Raw genomic sequence first — 26,665 nt, 5'->3', positions numbered from 1 at the left:
AGAAATGGGGGGTTTATAAGCAGGAGGAAAAGAGGATACAGGGTAGAACCCAAGAAAGCTGGACTGTTATCAACGTACTATAATACAAGTATTTTTTTAAAAGCTTGTATTCTGAATTAGACATACTGTACCAGTGACAGTTATAATCAGTGATCTACATCATGAGCAGCTACATAATATGATATCTGTAAGCAGCTATTCCCAGTAGACTTAAAGTGATGGATGGAGGTTACACATGGATCCGATTATAATGAAGACACTGTGATGGACTGAAAACAACAACTTGGTCTATTTATCCCCATACACCAGTTCATTGAAATTTCTGTCTCAATGTATTTATTTATTACTGTACCCTTCTAATAATTTAAAATACCATGATTCATATGTTTGCCAATGGAAGGAATAATATTTAATTTAATTACCTAGCGTAATTCTCTTCACACTGTTTATAGCTTGGTATTTACCCAAGGGAATGTCCTTGTCCTCCATAATGGGTTTATTTATTTTATAAATGTTCTTGAAAGGACTGAAATAGCTCTCTCTCTCTCTCTCAATCTCTCTCTCTCTCTATCCCACTCACAGCTCTCAGAGCAAGGCCATATTCACAATAACATCAGAAACTGCCCCTGAATATGCCTGTGGACCTGAGGTGGAGTAGGTTTTCATAGAAGAAACAATATCTTAGTGCATAGTTTCTTTGATTAAAGAGAGCTTTTTGGCTAGTTGCTAGTTTGGATGGACAGGGATCCATTCTACTGTTGCTGTGAAATAATCAACTTTGTCCTGCCACCAGCAGACGCTGAGGGAAATATTTAGATGCAGTAGAGAGACAAACACTGAAGCAACTATCCCCTCATCTTGTATTTCTTCCTCTATTGATAAGTGACATTTGCTGGCCCACCAGTAAGTGTAATCCTTTGACAGGAGGTGTGTGGCTGTGTGCTGATTGAACTTGCCTCTGGGGTGCCAGGTTGGGTTGGGCTTGTGTGGTCTTGTGTGTAGCCGGGAGAGGGCATGGTTCACTCCGCTGAACATGTCATCACAGCCATGGATCATGTCGTCTACGCAGATGTTATCAGGATGACACAGTGGAGTTTATTTGCTATTTATTGCTGTGGGATTTGTGGCATGCTGCTGTGTTGCTGCTGAAGCAAAGAGAGAAGATGATTCCGGCAGACATTTTGTTTGTGTGTTTCATACACGCTTTAATCCTGGTTGAATGATTTGTCAGTCTGTTGTGAATGCCTACAGAAGAGCTTAAGTGCTCATGGGGAACAAAATAGTCATACCAAACAAAGGAAGTCCTTTTTTGAATTCCACAAAACTTTGTTATAGTTTACCCCACGATTGGGCAATGCTATGTTCCAAAATGGTGACAATCTCAATTTAATTCTTCAGTCAGATAACTTCATACCCAGCATTCAATGTTCCCTTTCACATGTTACTAAAATCCACCCTTATGATATTTTTCCCAAATCTGATCATTATCTTGTCTGGGAAGAAACAGGAAAAATACACTACTGCTCAAAAATTTTAGAACACCTACTCATTGAAGGGTTTTCTTTATTTTTACTATTTTCTACATTATAGAATAATAGTGAAGACATCAACACTATGAAATAACACATATGGAATCATGTAGTAACCAAAAAAGTTTTCAACAAATTAAAATATATTTTATATATGAGATTCTTCAAATAGCCACCCTTTGCCTTGATGACAGCTTTGCACACTCTTGGCATTCTCTTAACCAGGTTCACCTGGAATGCCGGTAGTGTACATGTATGCCATAGATCAATAATTGACCTTCTTGATCAATAATTTAATTTGTTCTGAACTGAATTGCCTAGTTAAATATAGGTGAAATAAAATAAATAAATAAAATCTGCCAACCCCTGTGTTCTGATCTGATCTTTAAAGACAATTAGACTGTGATGAGCGGTAAGCAGTTGAGGGCAAACTATTTGAGTCAATTCCCCTCACTGTCAGCCCAATACTCATTAAAGCCCATTGTGTTTCAGTACAGCGGTCTGGTCTGCAGTTCCTAGCCTCCTACTTCTGCTGCTGCTAGTTTCATAGCATATGAATTATTTCCACTAACAATATTCAAGTGCCGTAAATGAATGAATGGGAAAAGTTTTTGTAAAATAGTTGTAAACTTTCTGTTAAACTTTTTTTAGTCCTTGGAGAAGGGCCTATAATTCTCCTCAGATTAACTGTCACAGTTTAACAGATGAAGTGTTAATTGTTGTGCTTAATTGGTTCATTGTTAATTCTTGCAAATAATTACAATGCAATCTTTCTTTTTCTGTCAATTGTCTATCCAAGATGGTGACACTATTTCTTTGTGTTCTCAGCAAGGACCTTGGAGGTTTACTTCCATAAGGAAACTGCTATGAGAGAACCCTGAGCCACAGAAATGTTTAGTTGTGTCACTAGTTTATTTGCATGACAGTATACCTGCTGAGGAAGGATGAGAATTAACCACCACATGAACATACAATAAAAAGGCCAGTGAAAATGTCCTTGGCTATGGTAATACAGCAGCAGAAGGCAGCGAATGGCTTGTTCAATGGAATTATGTGTCTCTACAGTGGAACGTTCAGTCTCCATTTTGTGCCCACTCCCCATTGGTAGTGCACAATGGACTTGAAGTATTAACGGTTGAATAGGAGGATGGATGTTCGATATTTGTTGTGGCTGTGTGTTTTCGTTTGGGCTCTGCGTAGGGGGGCATGGTGGGCTAAGGAAAGGAAAAACCTCAGCGTTAATCTACCAAATACCCCCGGTGGAAAAGATTCAGCACAAAAACACATGGTAAGTGTTCTTTCTGAATAGCAGCAACAGCAACAGCAACAGCAACAATGTGGAATGAGGTAAAGTGCATCTGCTGCATGCATTGACTAAGCTCATTCAGAACCATCCTATTCAGTTAGTTCACCCGGAGGACCACATAGCTGGGGAAGGAGCTGTAAAAATGCTCTCTCTCTCTCTCTCTCTCTCTCTCTCTCTCTCCCACTTGTACTTCCACTCCCCATTTCCCAATGAGCTTTTTGTTATCTTTGATACTGAGTTTCAATAGATTTTATATAACGTGACCAGAAAATGTTAGGACACTGAATCAGTATTACTTTCCCCCTATTCATTCATGGATCATTTAGGATATGAAGCACCCTATGAACTAATAATACTGTGTGACATCTTCATAATTACCTGCTTGTCCATGCACATTAACCACGCATCCCTTTCATCCTTTCATAGTTGACTGTAGTGAGTCAATTGGAGTTGCCTGGGTTGTGTGGTTGGGTTGAGTGCTGCTGTGGCTGACTCCTGGGGTTGAGCTAAAGTAACAGCATAGAAGAGTAGAAAAGACCTGCTCCTTGCACCATAGTGGGGGCCTCTGTGATTGGTTCCCATGGTTCTCCAGCTGCAGTAAGTGGGTAGCACCTCAGCCTCAGATGGATGCTGGTGCACGTGGACACATACGTGCACATATAGAAAACAGAAAGACACACACACACACACACCGTCAGTACCCAGCTATGGGGTAATCACAGGGAGAGAGACACCACTGTGTCTGAAATAACTGCTAGCAGGGAACTTGGAGCAGGGACCCCTCTGCCTCAGTATAGAGAGAGATGGGGAAAGAAAGAGATTGAAAGTAAAACATATTTCCTAATTTGTTGGTTTTAAACAGTAGTGGTCTACAGACATTTATGTATTGACATATTTATCCACAAAAGGCGTGGAGAGGAGAGGGGGAGAAGGCTGGAGAAGGTAGGCTAGAAGAGAGGAGGGAAGGCCTTCACCCTGTTTGCTGATCTCATCCTCTCCATTAGATGAGGGAAGTTTATAATACAGTAGTTCGGACCTGTGGCTTCATCTCCAGCTATTTCAGATCCTCCCATTAACCATCCAATCCAGTTAACATTGATTCTGCCTTAGCACTGATGAGAACATGGGCTTCATGAGAAAGGACAATGACTCGTCACTGAGTCTAGGTAGCTGTAATTGGTTTATGATTAGGTACTGGCAATCAGCTATTGCTTTTTATCTAGTTCCATTACCCAATTATGAATGCTTGATTTATTTATTTGTGTGTGTGTGTGTGTGTGTGCGCACATGCGTGTGTGCGGGAGTGTTTGTGCTGATAGTAGCTGGTTGCCATCTCCCTGCATGCCCATATTGATAGTAGGTACAGTACATGATGCCTCTTTCATTCCTATCAGCCTGTCTGAGCAGACAGGTCAGAGGTCACCGGGGGTCAGTAGATGTTAATCACATCAGGAGCCTAGTCATTTGACCTTGGCATGCGACCAGGGATCTCCACCAGATGACATAGAGAGGGTTTGGGAGACAAGTCACAAGAGCTCGCCAACAGTTATATTGGACTGATGGCTGAGTAGAGTGTACTCCATGATTATCCATTGTAGAGACATGGAATTGAATTCTCTTACCTCACCCGATCCCACCCATCCTAGCATTATGTCCAAGGGTTGTATCCTACTCTTGGTAGACTAGTAATAACCAGATTCACTTTCTGAATTCTTTATCTCTATCACTACAAGCAGAAGGTGACAGCACAGGAACAAAGTTTCCAGCTTTATACATGTACATCTCTGTTTCCAGAGTCATGAATAATGATTAGAAGTATGATGCAAATGTGCAATTTGTATTTGTATTTATTAGGGATCTCCATTAGCTGCTGCCAAGGCAGTAGCTACTCTTCCTGAGATCTAAACAAAATTAAGGCAAATACAAAAAAAAAACATACATCACACAGTACATTACTACTCGCTACACTACTTCAACATATCTGCAATACAAAATCCATAATACAGCAATATAACAATTTTACAATGTATGTGTATGTAGAGTGTGTGTGTGTGTGTGCCTGTGTGTGTGTGTGTGTGCCTGTGTGTGTGCGTGTGTGTGTGTGTGTGGGGGGGGGGGGGGGGGGGGGGGGGTCTACCTAAAGTATGTTTTGACCATAACGGTTTAAAATCCAAGCTTACACCAACCAGTTTAGTCTTTAGTCAACTTGCTCAATTTCTTTACAATATCTAGTTGAGGTTTAGGGTTTAGTGAATGATTTGTCCCAAATGCAATGCTTTTAGTTTTTTACATATTTAGGACTAGTTTATTTCTTGTCACCCATTCTAAAACTGACTGCAGCTATTAGTTAAGTGTTGAAGGGATTTCACTTGATGTGGTAGCTGATGTGTATAGTGTTGAGTCATCAGCATACATAGACACACAGGCTTTACTCAATGCCAGTCGCAGTTCATTGCCAGTGGCAGGTCATAGACAGACATATGTTGGATAGGCTTTTCATTAAAGAGCACCCTCTGTGTTCTGTTAGATAGTTCTATAACACATAAGTTTTTCCAGCAGCAGGTTATAATCAATAATGTCAAAAGCTGCACTGTTGTCTAACAAAACAGCTCCCAGAATCTTCTTATCAGTTTCGTTCAGCCAATTTTTTGGTCGGCTGTTTGAGCCAGTAAAGGTTGATTTACTATTCTTGGGTAGTGGGATGACTTTTGCTTCCCTCCAGGCCTGAGGGAACATACTTTCCTGTAGGCTTAGATTGAAGAGAAGGAAACATATGTAGTGGCAATATACAGTAGTCTGCTATCATCCTCAGTGATGAATGAGCCATTTGATTAAATGAATGGTGGAGCTGAGTTTGCCTTTTTGCCCAGAAATGTCATTTCAGGTGCTCCAAAGCTTTTTACTGTCATCATTTATATCATTTATCTTTGTTTAATAGTACAGTTTCTTCTTCTTTTTGTTTAGTTTAGTCCCATGATTTCTACATTTACAATATGATCCAAATTCCTTTTGCCTCATCCCTCTCAACCATACAATTTTTCGATTCATCATCAATCCACGGGGATTTAACAGTTTTTACAGTCATTTTCTTAATGGGTGCATGCTTATTAGTAACTGGAAAAGCAATTTCATAAATGTGTCAAGTGCAGCATCTGGTTGCTCCTCATTACACACCACAGACCAGCAAATATTCTTTACATCTTCAACATAGAAAATCACTACAAAACCTCTTGTATTATCTCTGATACACTATATTAGGCACAGCGTTTGGAACTTTAGTTTTCCTAGATATGGCTACTATATTATGATCACTACATCCAATGAATGTGGATACTGATTTAAAGCAGATTTCTGCAGCATTAAGAAAGGTGTGATCAATACATGTGGAGGATTTCAGTCCTGTGCTGTTTGTAAATACCCTGGTAGGTTGCCTGATAACCTGAACCAGGTTGCAGGCACTGGTTACAGTTTTAAGCTTTTTCTTGAGTGGAGAGCTTGATGAAAGCCAGTTAATATTTAGGTCACCCAGAAAATATACCTCTCTGTTGGTATCATATACCAACAGAGAGCATTTCACAGATAAAGCATTTCACACATCAAATAAAATCCAATTGTATTGTTTGCATATACATATTTAGTAGATGTTATCGCGGGTGTAGCGAAATGCTTATGTTCCTTGCTCCAACAGTGTAGCAATACAAAACAATGTAAAACAATACACACAAATTCCCAAACGTTAAAAGAAGGTAATTAAGAAATATATAAATATTTGAACGAATATATTCATACAGTTAAAGTCGGAGGTTTACATACACCTTAGCCAAATACATTTAAACTCAGTTTTTCACAATTCCTGACATTTAATCCAAGTAAAAATTCCCTATCTTAGGTCAGTTAGGATACCCACTTTATTTTAAGAATGTGAAATGTCAGAATAATAGTAGAGAGAATGATTTATTTCAGCTTTTATTTCTTTCATCACATTCCCAGTGGGTCAGAAGTCTACATACACTCAATTAGTATTTGGTAGCATTGCCTTTAAGTTGTTTAACTTGGGTCAAACGTTTCGGGTAGCCTTCCACAACCTTCCCACAATAAGTTGGGTGACTTTTGGCCAATTGCTCCTGACAGAGCTGGAATAACTGAGTCAGGTTTGTAGGCCTCCTTGCTCGCACATACTTTTTCAGTTCTGCCCACTAAGTATAGGCTTGAGGTCAGGGCTTTGTGATGGCCACTCCTATACCTTGACTTTGTTGTCATTAAGCCATTTTGCCACAACTTTGGAAGTATTCTTGGGGTCATTGTCCATTTGGAAGACCCATTTGCGACCACGCTTTAACTTCCTGACTGATGTCTTGAGATGTTGCTTCAATATTTCCACATCATTTCCCTTCCTCATGGCGCTATCTATTTTGTGAAGTGCACCAGTCCCTCCTGCAGCAAAGCACCCCCACAACATGATGCTGCCACCCCCGTGCTTCACGGTTGGGATGGTGTTCTTTGGGTTGAATGACGGTTGCGTGGTCCCATGGTGTTTATACTTACGTACTATTGTTTGTACAGATGAACGTGGTATCTTCAGCCGTTTGGAAATTGCTCCCAATGATGAACCAGACTTGTTGAGTTCTACAACTTTTTTCTGATTTCTTTTGATTTTCCCATGATGTCAAGCAAAGAGGCACTGAATTTGAAGGTAGGCCTTGAAATACAGTGACAGGTACACCTCCAATTGACTCAAATGATGTAAATCAGAAGCTTCTAAAGCCATGACATCATCTTCTGGAATTTTCCAAGCTGTTTAAAGGCACAGTCAACTTAGTGTATGTAAACTTCTGACCCACTGGTATTGTGATACAGTGAATTATAAGTGAAATAATCTGTCTCTAAAGAATTTTTGGAAAAAACCGACTTGCCAAAACTATAGTTTGTTAAGAAATTTGTGGAGTGGTTGAAAAACAAGTTTTTATGACTACAACCTAAGTGTATATAAACTTCCGACTTCAACTGTATATATGTATACAATGGTGTGTAGAGACATTATGGGCAGTGTATGAGTAGGAAATATGTGGACAGCAGTAGTTATATAGGATAAGCCTTGACTGGAATACCGTATGTTCATTTGAAGTGCATGCCGAGAAACTTTAAGCTTTTCACGCTCTCGGCCCGGTCCATGTGGATGGGGGTGTGCTCCCTCTGCTGTCTCGTGAAGTCCACGATTAGCTCCTTCGTCTTTTTGATGTTGAGGGAGAGGTTATTATTCTGGCACCACTTCGCAAGGCCCATTTCCTCCTTCCTGTAGACTGTCTCGTTGTTGTTGGTAATCAGGCCTACCACTATTGTTTTTCTGCAAACTTGATGATTGAATTGGAGATGTGCGTGACCAAGCAGTCATGGGTGAACAGGGAGTATAGGAGGGGGCTGAGCACGCACCCTTGTGGGGCCCCCGTGTTGAGGATCAGCATAGCGGATGTGTTGTAGCTTACCTTCACGACCTGGGGACGGCCTGCCAGTAAGTCCAGGACCCAGCTGCACAGGGCGGGGTTCAGACCCAGGACCCCAAGCATGGAGATGATCTTGGAGGGCACTATGGTGTTGAATGCTGAACAACATTCTTACATAGGTATTCCCCTTGTCCAGATGGGATAGGGCAGCGTGCAGTGCGATGGCGATTGCATCATCCATGGATCTGTTGGGGTGGTATGCAAATTGCAGTGGGTCTAGGGTGTCGGTAAAGTGGAGGTGATCTGATCTTTAACTAGCATCTCAAAGCACTTCATTATGACAGAAGTTAGTGTTACTGGGCAATAGTAATGTAGTTCCGTTACCTTCACTTTCTTGGGTACAGGAACAATGGTGGACATCTTGAAGCAAGTGGGGAGATTGAATATGTCCGTAAACACTCCAGTCAGTTGGTCTGCACATACTCTGAGGACGCATCTAGGCATGGCATCTGGGCCGGCAGCCTTGCGGGAGTTAACATGTCTTACTCATGTCGACCTGGAGAATGAGTGCTCACAGGCCTCGTGAGCAGAGGTTTCCCACATGGGTGGCACTGTTTTTTTCACGAAGAGGGCGATGGAGGTGTTTAGGTCGTCCGGTAGCAAGGCATCGGTGTCTGCAACATCACTGGTTTTCCCTGTATAATCCATCATTGTCTGGAGTCCTTGCCATATACGTTTTGTGTCTGAGCCATTGAATTGCAACTCCACTTAGTCTCTGTACAGACATTTTGCCTGTTTGATTACCTCACAGGAGGGCATAGCTGGACTGTTTATACTCTTCCATGTTCCCAGTCAACTTGCCATCGTTAAATTCGGTGGTTCGCACTTTAAGTATTGCCTGAATGCTTCCATCTATCCACGTTTTTTGGTTTGGATATGTTCTAATCGTCTCATTGGAAAAAGCATTGCCAATGCACTTCCTGATAAACTCAGTCACCGAGTCAGTGTTTCGGTCAATGTTATTCCCAGAGGCAACCCAGAACATATACCAGTGCACGTTATCAAAACAATCTTGAAGCATAGATTTTGATTGATCAGTCCAATGTTGAACAGTCCTTACCACAGAAACTTCCTATTGAAGTTTCTGCCGATATATATTATACAGATACTAACTGTTAGCATTTGGTGGTCTATAGCAATTTACCACAATAATAAATGTTAGGTGAGGCAGGTGAACCTGTAGCCATATTACTTCAACAATATTTGACATGAGATCCTCTCTAAGCTTTACAGGAATATGACTCCGTATATAAACAGCAACACCCCCCCCCCCCCCATTGGCATTCCTGTCTCTTCTGTAGATGTTGAAACCATGTATTGCCACTGTATAATCAAAGGTATTATTTAAGCGAGTTTCAGTGATAGTCAGTATTTGAACGTTATCTGTTACTAGCAAGCTATTGATTTCATGAACCTTGTTTCTTAGGCTAGTTATGTTAATAATGTGAGCTATATGTAGCGCTTTTCTTGAATTCTTTATTATTTTTATTGCTTTACTGGGAGGGAAGCTTATCAGAGTTAGACATGAGAGTGATATTTATGTTTGAGCTGTTGGCTTCCTACTAGGTCAAAATGCCTCTGTGCTAACAGTATAACTCTGGTTCATAGGCGCAGTATTACTGCTGACAATAGCTGTTCGATTGACAGAGGCATTCAGGGGGGTTAGAAAAACATAAATTAGGTTACTTACATTATGACTGCCAACACCCCTGGGACAATGTACATTTGCAAAACAAAGCAAATCAAATTATATTGGTCACATACCCATATTTAGCAGATGTTATTGCTAAATATGTGTATATTAATCGATAATGTCCAGTCTTTAGATAGCAAGGTAGACGAAATTAGGGCAAGGGTTGCTTTCCAGAGAGACATCAGGGATTGTAACATACTCTGTTTCATGGAAACATGGCTCTCTAGGGATGTGCTGTCGGAGTCAGTACAGCCACCGGGATTCTTTGTGCGTCGTGCCGACAGAAATAAACATCTCTCAAGAAGAAGGTTGGGGGTGTATGTTTCTTGATAACGACTCATGGTGTAATTGTAACAACATTCAGGAACTCAAGTCCTTTTGTTCACTTGACCTAGAATTCCTCACAATCAAATGCCGACCGTATTATCTCCCAAGAGAATTCTCGTTGGTTATTGTCACAGCAGTGTATATCCCCCCTCAAGTCGATACCACGACAGCCCTCAAGGAACTTCACTGGACTCTATGCAAACTGGAAACCATATATCCTGAGGCTGCATTTGTTATAGCTGGGGATTTTAACAAAGCAAATTTGAGAACAAGGCTACCTAAATTCTATCAGCATATGGATTGTAAGACCCGGGCTGGTAAAACATTTGTTCACTGCTACTCTAACTTCTGCGATGCATACAAGACCCTCCCGTGCCCTCCTTTCGGCAAATCTTACCACAACTCCATGTTGTATCTCCCTTCCTATAGGCCCGATACCAAGGACTGTGGACGTTCCTTCTCCGTGGCCGACGTGAGTAAGACATTTAAACGTGTCAAGCCTCGCAAGGCTGCTGGCCCAGACGGCATCCCTAGCCGTGTCCTCAGAGCATGCGCAGACCCGCTGGCTGGTGTGTTTACGGACATATTCAGTCTCTCCCTATCCCAGTCTGCTGTCCCCACATGCTTCAAGATGGCCACCATTGTTCCTGTACCCAAGAAGGCAAAAGTAACTGAACTAAATGACTACTGCCCTGTAGCACTCACTTCTGTCATCATGAAGTGCTTTGAGATACTAGTCAAGGTCCACCTTACCTGTCACCCTAGACCTACTGCAATTTGCATACTGCCCCAATGGGTCCACAGACGATGCAATCGCCATCACACTGCACACTGCCCTATCTCATCAGGACAAGAGGAATACCTATGTAAGACTGCTGTTCATTTACTACAGCTCAGCATTCAACACCATAGTACCCTCCAAGCTCATCATTAAGCTTGAGGCTGTGGGTCTCACCCCGCCCTGTGCAATTGGATCCTGGACTTCCTGACGGGCCGCCCCCAGGTGGTGAAGGTAGGAAAAAACATCTCCACTTCTCTGATCCTCAGCACTGGGGTCCCATAAGGGGGTGTGCTCAGCCCCCTCCTGTACTCACTGTTCACCCATGACTGCGTGGCCATGCACGCCTCCAACTTGAACATCAAGTTTGCAGACAACGCAACAGTAGAGGTGTCTCTAAATAATGCAGATTTAAGCATTCTCGTATTTGTTAAAAATGGAATTTGTAGACTTACTGCTACAGTAGTAATATTAAAATAAAAGCATATTCTAAAGGAAACGAACACCCCCATATCTGTGTCATGGTTTAAAAAAAAAATTCCCCATGCTGCACTTGTCATCCTGGGACAGTCCCGTATTTCAGCCCCTTTCAGGTGTCCCAACTTTTCTTTCTACAAAAAATTTATCAATCAATTCAGGCTACAAGATTGTAGACCTAATGTCACAGTATAATTCGCACTCTGATAGTACCCATACAGAAACACAGGCCTTGTTTCAGTCTCTTTGGCAAGGCTTTTTAATTTTAGCCGACATCCTCGACTGTTCACCTCAATGTTTTATGAGGCTTTGCTGAGGTGAACCGTCCGTGGTCGGTAAAGCAGTAATCCTTCTACAGGCTATATAGAGCTCTCAGTAGACAGACACACCCACACACCCACAACAAAGCTTTAAAAATACAGTGTCACTAGCCAGCTACCACCTGGTACCCTACCCTGAACCTTAGAGACTGCTGCCCTATGTACATATAGTCATTTAACCCTGGTCACTTTAAGAATGTTAGCATACTGTTTTACCCACTTTATATTACCTTGTAAAAGTATTCAGACACCTTTTGGTTTCTTCACATTTTCTTTACGAAGTGTGATTAAAATGGATTTAATTGTCATTTTATTGTCAACAATCAACACAATATAATCAATAATGTCAAAGTGGAAGAACAATTCTAACATTTGTAATTTCTAAGATTAATAAAATGAATACAAATGTAATTAATGAAATATAGTCGCTCAATAAGTAATAATTTCCCAGTCCATACATGTCAGGCTCGAAGGGTGCAGTGGTCTAAGGCACTGCATCTCAGTGCAAGAGGCGCCACTACAGTCCCTGGTTTAAATCCAGGCTGTATTACATCCGGCCGTGATTGGGAGTCCCATAGGGCGGCGAACAATTGGCCCAGCGTCGTCCGAGTTTGGCCGGGGTAGGCTGTCATTGTAAATAAGAAGTAGTTCTTAACCGACTTGCCAAGTTAAATAAAGGTTAAATGTAAAAAAATATATCTCGTTCTGGCCGGTTTAGCCCCCCCTGACCCACTCGTAATTTGCACTCTGCATTCTATGAGTGAAACACAGTGTTCCAAACTAAATTTTCAGTCTCCACAGAGATGCCTTGCTGTCCTCAGAAGAGATGTATGTTCTGAAAGAATATGAGGTGGGAGAGAGATTGGCTTCACAGCAGTTTATATATTTTCTTGCCTGTAGAGTGGAGGTGTAAGGTTCATCACTGAGGTGAGACAAGAGGATGGAGGGTTGAGGGGATGTCAAGGTTGGACTGGGATTTCAGCTCTGATGCAGGGAGGGCACCACATCTTTGTTCCATTACTAAATAACGTGGTATATCGTTATGACCAATGTTTGGAAGAGAATGCATTAGTAAAAAGGATGTGTGTTCAGAGAGAGTCACCCAGAGTATTCTGACTGATGTCTGTCACCATTCTTAGCCTTTGTCTCAGTGCAAGTTTGAACAGGCTCATATTTTCATCATAATTGTGATTTGGTGACATAAAGAACTTTGACAGCACAACGGCAGAGTCATGTCTGAAGTGTAAAACTACTGATGACTCAATAACTCATGCCTTCTGGGAATGTTATGGGCGGAGTTGGAAAGATGGATGTCAGAGATATTGCAATGTAAATGTACTTTTAATTTGTCTGTCTGTATATTTCAAGACATGCCATTTGAGGGTGCAGTGAGATACCAGATAGATGGGTTGGACAATTCTCATCAATTATATTTAAAAAATATATACTCAAAAACTGGAAATTAGCCATTGCGTTGTTCACGCAATGGAAAGGTCAAATGCTTTATTATCAAAAAATGTACCAAAATTGTGCAGTTTGAGGCCATGTGGCAGAAAGTGATAAGGGTGCCCTTAGGGGTGGGGGCTAGTGGTTCTGGGCAGGTGTGATGTAGTGATGTTTGTATGATGTAGTCATTTGTATGTGTATGTTTTGTATTGTTTATAAATGATAAACTAAAATCATATACAAAAATAAAAACTGAGATAGTGCTGCAACCTTCTAACAGTAAACTATCTGTTTCTATAGGAACCGTGGTGATGACGATGACAGCGGAGGATGCTGATGATCCCAGGTTGCAGAACGCGGTGCTGCGCTACAACATTGTGAGGCAGTCGCCCGACAAACCCTCACCCAACATGTTCTACATCAACCCAGAGAGCGGCAACATTGTCACTGTCATCTCCCCCACGCTGCTGGACAGAGAGGTGGGTTTGCTTTGATTGGGCTGGGAGCCTCTCCAGACTGATCTGATGGGCCCCCACAACACTGCTTCTGTCTCACTGCCTCCCTACCATGAAGTTTTAAAGGCCCAGTGCAGACAAAAACTAGATTTTCTTGTGTTTTATATATACAGTATATTCAGACAGTATTCACACCCCTAGACTTTTTCCACATTTTGTTAAGTTACAGCCTTATTCTAAACATTTTTTTTTTAAACTCATCAATACCCCATATTGACAAAGCGAAAATAAAATACCTTATTTACATAAGCATTCAGACCCTTTGCTATGAGACTCGAAATTGAGCTCAGGTTGCATCCTGTTTTCATTGATCATCCTTGAGATGTTTCTATAACTTGATTGGAGTCCACCTGTGGTAAATTCAATTGATTGGACATGATTTGGAAAGTCACACAACTGTCTATATAAGGTCCCTCTGTTAACAGTGGATATCAGAGCAAAAATCAAGCAATGAGGTCCAAGGAATTGTCTGTAGAGCTCCGAGACAGGATTGTGTCAAGGCACAGATCTGGGGATGGGTACCAAAATATGTGTGCAGCATTAAAGGTCCCCAAGAACAAAGAGGCCTCCATCAATCTTAAAACGAAGAAGTTTGAAACCATTAAGACTCTTCCTAAAGCTGGCCGCTGAGCAATTGGGGGAGAAGGGCCTTGGTCAGGGAGGTGACCATGAACCCGATGGCCACTCTGATAGAGCTTCACAGTTCCTCTGTGGAAATGGGAGAACCTTCCAGAAGGAAAACCATCTCTGCAGCGCTCCACCAATTAGGCCTTTTTGGTAGAGGGGTCAGACGGAAGCCACTCCTCAGTAAAAGGCACATGAAAGCCCGCTGGAGTTTGCCTGAAGGCCACTAAAGGACTCTCAGACCGTGAGAAACAAGATTCTCTGGTCTGATGAAACCAATTGTGAACTCTTTGGCCTGAATGTCAAGCGTCACGTCTGGAGCAGAGCTGACACCATCCCTACGGTGAAGCATGGTGGTGGCAGCCTCATGCCGTGGGGATGTTTTTCAGCGGCAGGGACTGGGAGACTAGTCAGGACCGAGGGACAGGTGCTTGGAGCAAACTACAGAGAGATCCTGGATGAAAAATTCTCCAGAGCGCTTAGGACTTCAGACTGTGGTGAAGGTTTACCTTCCAACAGGACAACAACCCAAAGCACACATCCAAGACAACGCAGGAGTGGCTTCGGGACACGTCTGAATGTCCTTGAGTGCCCAGCCAGAGCCCGGACTTGAACCCGATTGAACATCTCTGGAGAGACCTGAAAATAGCTGTGGAGCGACGCTCCCCATCCAACCTGACAGAGCTTGAGAGGATCTGCAGAGATTATTGGAAGAAACTCCCCAAATACAGGTGTGCCAAGCTTTTGTAGCGTCATTTCCAAGAGGACTTGAGGCTGTTATTGCTTGCTATATGAAGCAGGCAGACAGGAATCGAGGTTTTCAGTTACTGTTCGATTGAACATTAGAATGGGCAAAGCGAGTGACCTAAGCGACTTTGAGCATGATATGATCGTCGGTGACAGGCTTGCCAGATCCAGTATCTCAGAAACGGCCTTCCTCCTGGGCTTTTCACACATAACAGTGTCTAGTCTTTACCAAAAATGGTGCGACAAACAAAAAACATCCTGTCAGCGGCAGTCCTATGGCCAAAAAGAGCATGTTGATGAGAGAGATCGAAGGAGAATGGCAAGAATCGTGCAAGCTAACAGGCGGATCACAGACAGACAAATAATTCCCCATCTAGGGGTCCGACCCATTGGGTGTCTATTGCCAAAATACTAACAAAATTAGCACGTAATAGCGAATTTCCATTGAGGCTGCTAGCAAAATATGCTAACGAGTGCAAACAAAAATAAACTAAGTGCAAAGACAGGCAATCCAGCTCATAACGTTATATACATATATAGGTAGAAGCTACCAAATGTCATTGTTTGGTGAGATTGGACATTTACAAGCGAATGTGATCGAGAGACATTGTACAAATGAACAAAGTTTTGGCTCATGTTTGTCTGAAGGAAGAACAGTACTCCAGCAGCATGTCTACAGCTGTTTCTGTGTGGAGTCTGGGGTTGCTAGGGCAAGGGGCCTGCCTGCTCTGCTCAGAGAAGAGGGGGCGGAGCAGACGGCCGAGAACGGAGAGGAGAAAAAACGCAAGGAAATCAAGATAGCAGTGGCAGCTGTACAAATAACTCATCCAAAAGGGCTTTGACTTCTCAAACACAGCAGAAAGCTAACACAATATGATTCCCCATCACCTAATTAATTCTGCCTATTTCTTAGATAACAAGTTCAACTTAGGGGTCGTGTTAAAGTAGAATTCTGCGTTTTTCATGCAGGAAAAAAATATTAAACGCATAAGAAATATCTTGCTGCATTTTTTTTATGCAGATCTAAAATGCTTCTTACTGTAATTTCTGCTCAGCATCCGACTCATTTTGTGTTTCAGTTGCACTTCTAAATTCCTGAACGGGCATTCTGTCAGCAGACAACGCTCTGACTGATATGTAGCTACTTTTCTCAGGTACTTTTCTCGGTGAAGCCAGCCTATTGTTCTCAGGTAAAACGGCGTATTAACTTTAAGAAACACATTAGGAAATGTAGGTGGCTACATTATTTCTATGATAGGCCTAAACATTAGAAATATGCTTTTTCATTGTAAGCTCATTTACCTGTGTGGCTGTCAGCCAAATAGCATTGCACTTCTGTATTCATCTGATGAAAATGTATCTATTTTCTGCCGAATATGTTGCACTAGTGTATTTTCAGTAAAGGAAAACTATAGTTGCACGTCCCTGATCACTCTATTGAAACAAAAAAACACTGTTGACCTTCAATATCAAATGCAACCCCTGTGAATACACAACTGGAGTCACCTGCTCCCGCCTTCTCCCATTGTGCTATTTACAAACAAACACGTGACTGGCTCAACTGTTCTGGTGAACTGCCTAAGCTTCATAATCTTAAATAATATGACAGGTGAAATGAAGAACGCTTATCTCTTAAAGCATTGCACAAGTTGACTGCCCGTATTTACTGAAATAATAGCTAAAAATACTGAAATGTATTGAAAAACTTAAAATAAATAGTTTCAATGTTATTGATGGTATTGAAAAATCATCCCGTGGCTATTTCCAAATATGGTATATATGGTAAACCACAGCATCATGAAACCTCTAACACAACAAATTAATTTACTTTGTGAAAAAGTTTTGGGAGCTAACATTTTCAATGTGGTTTCTCCCTTCACAGTCTCCATGAAATTATGACCTCTTCTGAAATATTTTGTCAAATTATTCATTTTGTGTATGGTTTCCTAGAAACAAGGGTGGCTCAATTTACCCTTTAGGCATAATCCCACTCTCCCTTACTTACAATTAGATGCACACACTAACAAGTCATATACAGAAACTTGAGGAACAGTCCAATGAGTCCTTTCTCTTCTGACCACGATCTCGCTCTGACGGCAGGAGTGCGGTTCAGTGAGATGCACGGGAACGGTGAACTATGACTAGCTGGTAAAAGTGGGGTGTCTTGGAGTTACCTCTATGACCATGTACAAAAAGTCAGAGCAAAATTCTTGTTTGAGAAATTGCTCTTTTTTGACCATTGATAATTTGACAATTTTAATCGAAAAGCAAGGCATATAATTGTTACCCAGAAAGTATTTGATATTGAGATAAAACAGCTGCGTTGGACCTTTAAAGAACTGTTCGTTATTGTCATTAAAGAGACTAGAGATAGGCGAACGTAGGAAGCAGGAGAGGGGTCGTTGTGCTGGGGAGGTGAGGAGGAGGATGAGGGAAGGCGTAGCTGTCGGTGGTGTATTCTAATGAGCAAGCAGAGGCAGCGTCTCTCCATTCCTTAACCGGAGCAAGGCAACTACATGATTGCTTTTTCAGCGGGGTGACGAATGCCAGAACATTGATTTGCTGTGCTCGTGGAAGAGGAATATTAGGTGTTGTCAGACACTTAAAGCACGGTTTAATTGAGGTAATACACACTCATCCACCAGCATTGGCTGTGTCCAACAAGTCCAACAGAAACCTCTCAGCTGGAACAGAGGAATCACTAGCAAACGGCAATGAGTGGATCTCTGAGCTATAACTCTCATACTGTATATGATGAATTGATAAATGTGTTAGTGTTGTGTCTAATGCATACATTGAGCGCCTGGTCTGTGTGCTCATGAAGGATGCTATCGATTTCTGTTGAGAAATCAATGCATGATTACAGAGTTGTATTGAATGTAATCAAATCAAATTTTATTGGTCACATACACATGTTTAGCAGATGTTGTTGCGGGTGTAGCAAAATGCTTGTGTTTCTAGCTCCAACAGTGCAGTAATATCTAACATTTTCACAACAATGCACACAATACACACAAATCTAAAGTAAAGGAATGGAATTAAGAATATATAAATATTTGGATGAGCAATGTCAGATCGGCATAGATTAAAATACACTACAATAGAATACAGTATATACATATGAGATGAGTAATGCAAAATATGTAAACATTTTTAAAGTGACTAGTGTTCCATGATTAAAGTGGCCAGTGATGTCAAGTCTATGTAATGTCATGGCCAAAAGTTTTGAGAATGACACAAATATTAATTTTCACAAAGTCTGCTGCCTCAGTGTCTTTAGATATTTTTGTCAGATGTTACTATGGAATACTGAAGTATAATTACAAGCATTTCATAAGTGTCAATGGCTTTTATTGACAATTACATGAAGTTGATGCATAGAGTCAATATTTGCAGTGTTGACCCTTCTTTTCAAGACCTCTACAATCCGCCCTGGCATGCTATCAATTAACTTCTGGGCCAGATCCTGACTGATGGCAGCCCATTCTTGCATAATCAATGCTTGGAGTTTGTCAGAATTTGTGGGGTTTTGTTTGTCCACCCGGCTCTTGAGGATTGACCACAAGTTCTCAATGGGATTAAGGTCTGGGGAGTTTCCTGTCCATGGACCCAAAATATCAATGTTTTGTTCTCCGAGCCACTTAGTTATCACTTTTGCCTTATGGCAAGGTGCTCCATCATGCTGGAAAAGGCATTGTTCGTCACCAAACTGTTCCTGGATGGTTGGGAGAAGTTGCTCTCGGAGGATGTGTGGTACCATGCTTTATTCATGGCTGTGTTCTTAGGCAAAATTGTGAGTGAGCCCACTCCCTTGGCTGAGAAGCAACCCCACACATGAATCGTCTCAGGATGCTTTACTGTTGGCATGAGACAGGACTGATGGTAGCGCTCACCTAGTCTTCTCCGGACAAGAACAATGATTCCAAGCACCACCCTCCTTTTGAAGCTTCCAGTCTGTTATTCGAACTCAATCAGCATGACAGAGTGATCTCCAGCCTTGTCCTCATCAACACTCACACCTGTGTTAACGAAAGAATCACTGACATGATGTCAGCTGGTCCTTTTGTGGCAGGGCTGAAATGCAGTGTAAATGTTTTGGGGGGATTCAGTTAATTTGCATGCCAAAGAGGGACTTTGCAATTAATTGCAATTCATCTGATCACTCTTCATAACATTCTGGAGTATATGCAAATTGCCATCATACAAACTGAGGCAGCAGACTGTGAAAATGTATATTTGTGTCATTCTCAAAACTTTTGGCCACGACTGTACAGAACCTCAAGACTTCCTTAATATTAGATATCATGCACCAGCTGTTAAAAAAAAGACACACACCCTCCCCTGAGCTTCCCCAAAGCTGCCGTTCTGTCCTGCTGATGTATAGATTAACCAGCTAGATTTATATTTTCCATGTCCTTATTTAACCATAACTCAAAGAAACATAGGATTTTACAGATCTTCAGATAATGTTGACAGGATAGTCTCGAACAGAGCTCGTCCAGTTTATTCACCAGTGATTGAGCGTTTGCCAATAGACCGGAGGGTAGAGGCTGTTTATCCACTCTCCGACATAGTCTCATCAGGTATCCCGCAAGCCAGCCTATACAGCACTGCCTCCACCTTCTCCAAATGTCGGTGATTTGGGCTTAGTCCTGGATAATCAATATGTAATTTGCCTCCGACTCATTGAAGTAGAAGTCCTAAAACAAATCAACGTTTGTGATAGATGTTCTGATGTCCAAAAGCAATTTTTTGTCATGAGAAACGATGACTGAAACATTACGTACCAAAAATGGTTAAGATAAATGCAAAAGAATACACAAAATAACACAATTGGTCAGGAACCGTAAACCGGCTGCTATTCCCTCTAGTGCCATCTCCAGTGCTACCTCCAGCGCCAACCGAGTGAAGTTGGCTAACAATTACCCCCTTTTCAACATATTTTTAAGGGTTTAATCACAATTGCTGCTGACAGACACGATAGGCTAACTTGCTTGATGGACCACGTCAAATCCGCTAGCTAGCTAATAACAGATCACGTTAATATGGCTAGCTAATTAAAAAGCTAATTTTCAAGTGATAAACTAGATGGCTATATCCAAATATTGTTTGACTTGCTTGCCCTCTATAGTGATGATGGCAGTAGTCCGACAAGTTTACCAGGACGAGGAATCGCCGATGTCAAGCTCTTTCCAAAAGCCTAATCTCTGATGAAGCAAGCTAAATGACAGATGTTGTTTGCTTAGCTAGCTCACTAGCTACATGCCAAATGGTTAGGCTACCCTTACGTATCTGAAAATACCCGATCAATGGATGTGTACTGATCATGAAAAGCACACAGTTACTTGCTGTATAACTCTGATGATAAATGTGTAAAAATCGGAAATGTGTGGTTCTGACAATGATCTACAAGGGGTGATGATTTTTAAAAACAAAAATTGTTTTAAAATGTATTTTACAATCCCTTGAAAACATCACGTAGCTGTCAATGGTTTTAGCGGAGCTGGAGGTCTACTTGCCCCCCAGCAGCCATATCGAACACTCTGCACCTTATTGTGACGTTTTATTGATAACGACCTACAGTACCAGTCAAAAGTTATACATACACTTGTTATATTTCTTGGTACATTTCGTCAGCAGGAATTCCATATATACTGTAACATTCACAGACAGATGTAGTAACAGTGGGTCATGTGTGAGTGAGCTGGGATGCAGATATGAACAGGATGACTCAAAGCTATCTTCTAGGTGCATTCTAAAAAATCCTGGGTTGTTTGGATGACCCATCTGCTGGGTTGCAGGCATTGGGTCTCCTGGTAGTGTTATTAAGGGGCTCCTGAGTGGCACAGCGGTCTACGGCACTGCATCTCAGTGCTAGAGGCTTCACTACAGACACCCAGGTTCAAATCCAGGCTGTATCACAACTGACAGTGATTGGGAGTCCCATAGGGAGTCCCATAGGGAGTCCCATAGGGAGTCCCATAGGGAGTCCCATAGGGAGTCCCATAGGGAGTCCCATAGGAGTCCCATAGGAGTCCCATACAATTGGCCCAGTGTCGTCTGTCATTGTAAATAAGAATTTGTTGCCAAGTTAAATAATGGTTACATTTTAAAACATTTCAAGGGAAATTGAAATGTTCAGTGTACAGACATTTACTCTCAAGTGTGGTCAAAGATAATTACCTTAAAAGGCACACCCCTAATAGGCCATGCCTCTTTTTTTATATGGATCCTGGGCCAACCCAATATGAAAGTGAATAAAAACCCAACTGATGGTTAAATTCACCCATGTTTGGGTAATCCAAACAACCCAACATGTTGGGTTATTCACACAACCCAACTGACTGGGTCAAAATAACCCAGCCTGTGTTCTGTCCAATATTTACCCAGCGCTGGGTTACCAAATAACCCAAAATGTGTTGTTTTTAACCTATCATTTTTTTGAAGTGTCTGGAGATATTTGAACCTCTGCTGCTTAAACAGGTAATCATAAATACTGTATGTACCCCACATGTCACACCTCTGTCTGTCACACAAAACTACTTTTCCTGGATGAAAACTTTGTCCCTATACTACAGTATGTGAATGCATTGGACATAATTCAGGTTGACCTGTAAGTGTATTTGGATAGATATTCTCTGGCACCCGGGAGGCAAAGCAAACCAGAGAAAATTGAAAATCAATTGTGTCACATTGAAATCAAGTTCATTTTCCCTGCACTGCTTTCTCTCTCAGGCATTCAATTCTGTCTTGATATGCATATTTATTTCCTCCATACAGTATATATTTTTCCCTCCACTTTATCTGCTCCTCTCTCATTTCTATGTGCCTCTCACTTTTTGGATCAATGGGAGAATATCATTTTTTACAGCTAATATCACACACTGATGAGAGATATTTTCCTTGGGGTTGTGAATTAGCATTCATGTCGCCGATCAGACAGAAAAGACAGACGTTAGAGATCAGGTCTCTTTCAATCTCTGCAAGTCTCATAGAGCAGAAGTCTATCAGTAGTCAATCTGATGGACACACACGGTCTCACTGACACTGGACAGAACTACAAACCACTCTCATGCTCAGACATTTCTCTCATGGCAAAATCGATTGGTGGGTATCAAACGCTTTGAGTTGTTTTTTTATATAAAGGAATAAACTGAAAGTATGTTGTTTCAGTGGGTGTAAAAGTATGTTGTCATTTAAAAAAAGCCTCTACTTGTACTACCCGTGGCCCTTTCCATGGCAGATGTGATTTGACTGACAGGCACAATGTGTCATTTATACTAGCTGTCTGTCGGATTGATGGCCCTGAATAATGGGCTGTGTATATGTTATTATGTATATGTGTGTGTACTGTATATGCATGTGTGTGTGTGTGTGTGTGTGTGTATGCGTGCGTGCTTGCCTGTGCATGTGTCATATTAGTGTTTCGAGCTGTTGTCTCAGTCTCCCGGCTGTGGGGCATTGTGATTAATGTACTTGCCAGTCCACTGTGCTGTCAGGGCCTGCTTCCCCTCTTCACACAGCCCACCTCCCGTCCCCTCATTAACACTATCCTACATCCTGTCCACAGTCATCAGTACCTGAATCACAGCAGAGTAGAACTTCCGCTCTGCTCCCCTCTGACAGACAATATCACCTTGTACCTTCCCAGGACCCAGTACCCAGGGCTCATCACTCTACAGGCCACAGAGGCACTGTCAGTCCAGGCTTTCTCTGTCAGTCCAGGTTTTATCTGGCCTACACCCCTCATTCATTACTAGTCAGCTTCTCAGATGAATCAGGCTCATGGTGTTTTCATCATTGATTATCAGGTATCCCACCACCACCCACCACAGGAACTGTGTAGTTTATCAACTCTCTGTGTGGTGTCCCTGCAATGGGTGTTATTTAAAAAAACTGATATGCTTACTGGTTTTTACATCCTATATCTAAGCGGTCAAGCTGGGAGAGTGTAAGATCACACCCATACCACAGTAATCACACCCCATACATACCACATTCCCACATTCCTCTATCATTTGAAATTATTTACAGCACACGTCTTATATGATGTGTGCGTGTACCACACTTAGTGAAGGCTTTGGTCTATACTAAGTGTGTCTCCACTCCTCCGCTCATCTCCCCTCATTACAGCCTGTGATTTCTGCTGAAGCACAGTGTAAGGTCAGCGGGAGGATATGTGTATAATGATGTGCTGCCACTTATCTCTTCTGGATCTCCTCTGACCAATGCTGCTGCTGCTCTGAGGATGTAAAGCTCTCTGAGTGACAGACAGCATTGTGTAGTGTGTTGTTTTGCTTTTAAACTCCTTGGGGAACTCCACTTGGGTTCATAATGCCAACACTTTAAGATACTCTTGTGTTAAGCTTAAAATCAGAAAAATAAAAGTATTTACAAGCCAGATGACCTTTTGTTACTTTTTTGCTAAAACACAGAGCAGTGTTAAGCTCCTTAGGTTAAGACAAAGCAGTAAGTAGTAATGAGTATAATTAAATGTGAGTCCAAAGGAAAAGGACATAATGGCAAGTCATACACTAATAAAAAGCAATGGTTGCACGTTTGAATGATCAACACCCTGCTATGAATTATTTGGACATCTCTGATGTTTCAGGCTGTGTCTTTAATTTAGATTATTTTGCGGTGGCTTTGCCAGGTGTCACTGACAAGCACGTTCACAAGCATGCACGCATGCACACATGAACACAGACACAGTCATACACAGGCTAATGTGATTGAAGCAGCAGTTTTGGGGGTGTAGGTTACGGTGTGGGTCTGTGGTGCTGCTGGTCTGGCTGTAACCTAACTGATGTGGACACTCTGTTAATGGTGGTGACTCGGTGGGTTTCTAATTTTCACTGGGCAATCTGGGACCTGTCACTGGTAACGGCGGCCAATCGATAGGCCTGGCAGCCCCTCGCCGTCCACTTCCATATGGATGAAATATATGGAGCCAAAATGGATGTGCACAAATCAGTGGCTTGAGTGCTTCTGAGGGTCTGTCTGTCTATGTCACTGTCTCTCGGTCCTTCTGTACCTCTGTCTCTCTGAGTGTGTGTAAACAGATGGGCTATGAGAGCTGCTTATTAATCTCCAATCTCTGTCAGGCACAAAGTAACACTTAAAATAGAGCCGCTACAATAACACAATATTTAAGTAAGAGTGACAGGATGACAGATAAACATTATTTTCCGCGTTTGTTGTACCTGTGTATCTGTCTCGTTATAAACAATCATGTTGATACGATGGCCAAGGTATCATGTGGTCTTCCTGTCTTCCTGTCTTCTCTTTCTTTGTTCTTGATGTTCTTTGGATGTTTAGCTTCCATTTGTCAATGTGGTCCACACTGTAAAGAAAAAGCTAGGACCTCCCGAGTGGTGCAGCGACTCCTTGTGTCGGGCTGGGCTACCGCAGGCTGACTTCGGTCGTCAGTGGAACGGTGTTTCCCCCGACACATTGGTGCAGCTGGCTTCTGAGCCCCCTCCTGTACTCCCTGTTCACCCATGACTGTGTGGCCAAGCACGACTCCAACTCAACCATCAGGAGCGGTCGGCGAAGCAGCGGGGAGTGACAGAGCCAGAATGGCAAACTCTGGAGAAGTTCAACGAGGGATACCGGAGAGAGGTTTTGGCGAGGAGTATGCTGCAGTGCTGGCGCGCTGAAGAGCGCCTTCTCAGCCCGGTACCATCTGTGCCGGCTCCACACACCAGGCCACCAGTGCGCCTCCCCAGCCCGGAACGTCCTGTGCCTGCTTCCTGCGCTCGCCCTGAAGAGCCATAGACCGTCAGGGAGGCGATGGAGAAGTTGGGAGAGAGAGAGATGAGAGAGATGTTGGTTTGGTGTGTTCGGCACCGCATTGGCCCTGAAGAGCGTGTCACCAGTCTGGAACAACCTGTGCCGGCTCCATGCACCAGGTCTCCAGTGTGCCTCCCCAGTCCGGTACGTCCTGTGCCTGCTCTCTGCACTCGCCCTGAAGAGCGTGTCACCAGTCCGGTGCCACCTGTGTCGGCTCCATGCACCAGGCCTCCAGTGCCCCTCCTCAGCCCGGTGCAACCTGTGCCGGCTCCACACACCAGGTCTCCAGTGCGCCTCCCCAGTCCGGTACGTCCTATGCCAGCTCCCCGCACTCGCCCTGAAGTGCGTGTCACCAGTCCGGTGCCACCTGTGCCGGCTCCACGCATCAGGCCTCCAGTGCGCTGCCCTAGTCTGGTACGTCCTGTGCCTGCTCCCTGCACTCGCCCTGAAGTGCGTGTCACCAGTCCGGTGCCACCTGTGCTGGCTCCACGCACCAGGCCTCCAGTGCGCCTCCTCAGCCCGGTACGTCCTGTGCCGGCTCCACGCACCAGGCCTCCAGTTCACCTCCCCAGTCCGGTACATCCTGTGCCTGCTCCCTGCACTCGCCCTGAAGTGCGTGTTACCAGTCCGGTGCCACCTGTGCCGGCTCCATGCACCAGGCCTCCAGTGCGCCTCTACAGCCCGGAACCTCCAGTGACGGTTTACAGTCCAGAGCTTCCAGCAACGGTTCACAGTCCAGAGCTTCCAGCGAAGGTTCACAGTCCAGAGCTTCCAGCGACAGTTCACAGTCCAGAGCTTCCAGCGACGGTTCACAGTCCGGAGCTTCCAGCGACGGTTCACAGTCCGGAGCTTCCAGCGACGGTTCACAGTCCGGAGCTTCCAGCGACGTTTCACAGTCCGGAGCTTCCAGCGACGGTTCACAGTCAGGAGCTTCCATCGACGGTTCACAGTCCGGAGCTTCCAGTGACGGTCAACGGTCCGGAGCCTCAAGTGACGGTCAGCGGCCAGAGCCTCCAGTGACGGTCAGCGGCCCGGAGCCTCCAGTGACGGTCAACGGCCCGGAGCCTCCAGTGACAGTCAACGGCCCGGAGCCTCCAGTGACGGTCAATGGCCCGGAGCTTCCAGTGACGGTCAACGGCCCGGAGCTTCAAGTGACGATCAACGGTCCGGAGAGTCCAGGCACGGTGTCCAGTCCCGCTCCAAGGTCAGAACCTTCCTCTGCACCGGTGCCCAGTCCAGGCACGGCGCCTAGTCCAGCTCCATGACAGGAGCCTTCCTCTGCGCCGGTGCCCAGTCCAGGCACGGCGTCCAGTCCTGCTCCAAGGCCGGAGCCTTCCTCTGCGCTGGTGCCCAGTCCAGGCACGGCGGCCAACCTAGCTGCATGGCCGGAGCCTTCCTCTGCGCCGGTGCCCAGTCCAGGCACGACGTCCAACCCAGCTCCATGGCTGGGGCCCTCCACTGCGCCGATGTCCAGTCCAGGCATGGCGTTCAGCCCAGTGCCAGGGCTAGATCCGGGGCCTGCGCGGGGGCTACGACCTGTACCGGAGCTGCCACCAACACTAGTCACCCCCCCCCCCCCCCCCCCCCCTCAGTTGGCTTCAGGTTTTGCG

General features: G+C 43.5%; 1 protein-coding gene across 4 annotated transcripts in view; it reads left to right on the top strand.

The window, feature by feature from the left end:
• Nucleotides 1-26,665, top strand: part of LOC115151918 (cadherin-13) — a 684,830-nt gene that overhangs the window by 406,406 nt on the left and 251,759 nt on the right. For all 4 annotated transcript variants that reach the window (XM_029696266.1, XM_029696265.1, XM_029696268.1 and 1 more), the window contains one exon: nucleotides 13,678-13,856. In XM_029696266.1, coding sequence (XP_029552126.1) covers nucleotides 13,678-13,856 — 179 coding nt within the window. The remainder of the gene's footprint in view (nucleotides 1-13,677; nucleotides 13,857-26,665) is intronic.

Source organism: Salmo trutta, chromosome 17, assembly GCF_901001165.1.
Source record: "Salmo trutta chromosome 17, fSalTru1.1, whole genome shotgun sequence".
NCBI classification, from domain to species: Eukaryota; Metazoa; Chordata; class Actinopteri; order Salmoniformes; family Salmonidae; genus Salmo; species Salmo trutta.
The sequence above is the reverse complement of the archived record's forward strand: the minus strand, read 5'-3'. Positions and strand labels throughout refer to the sequence as shown.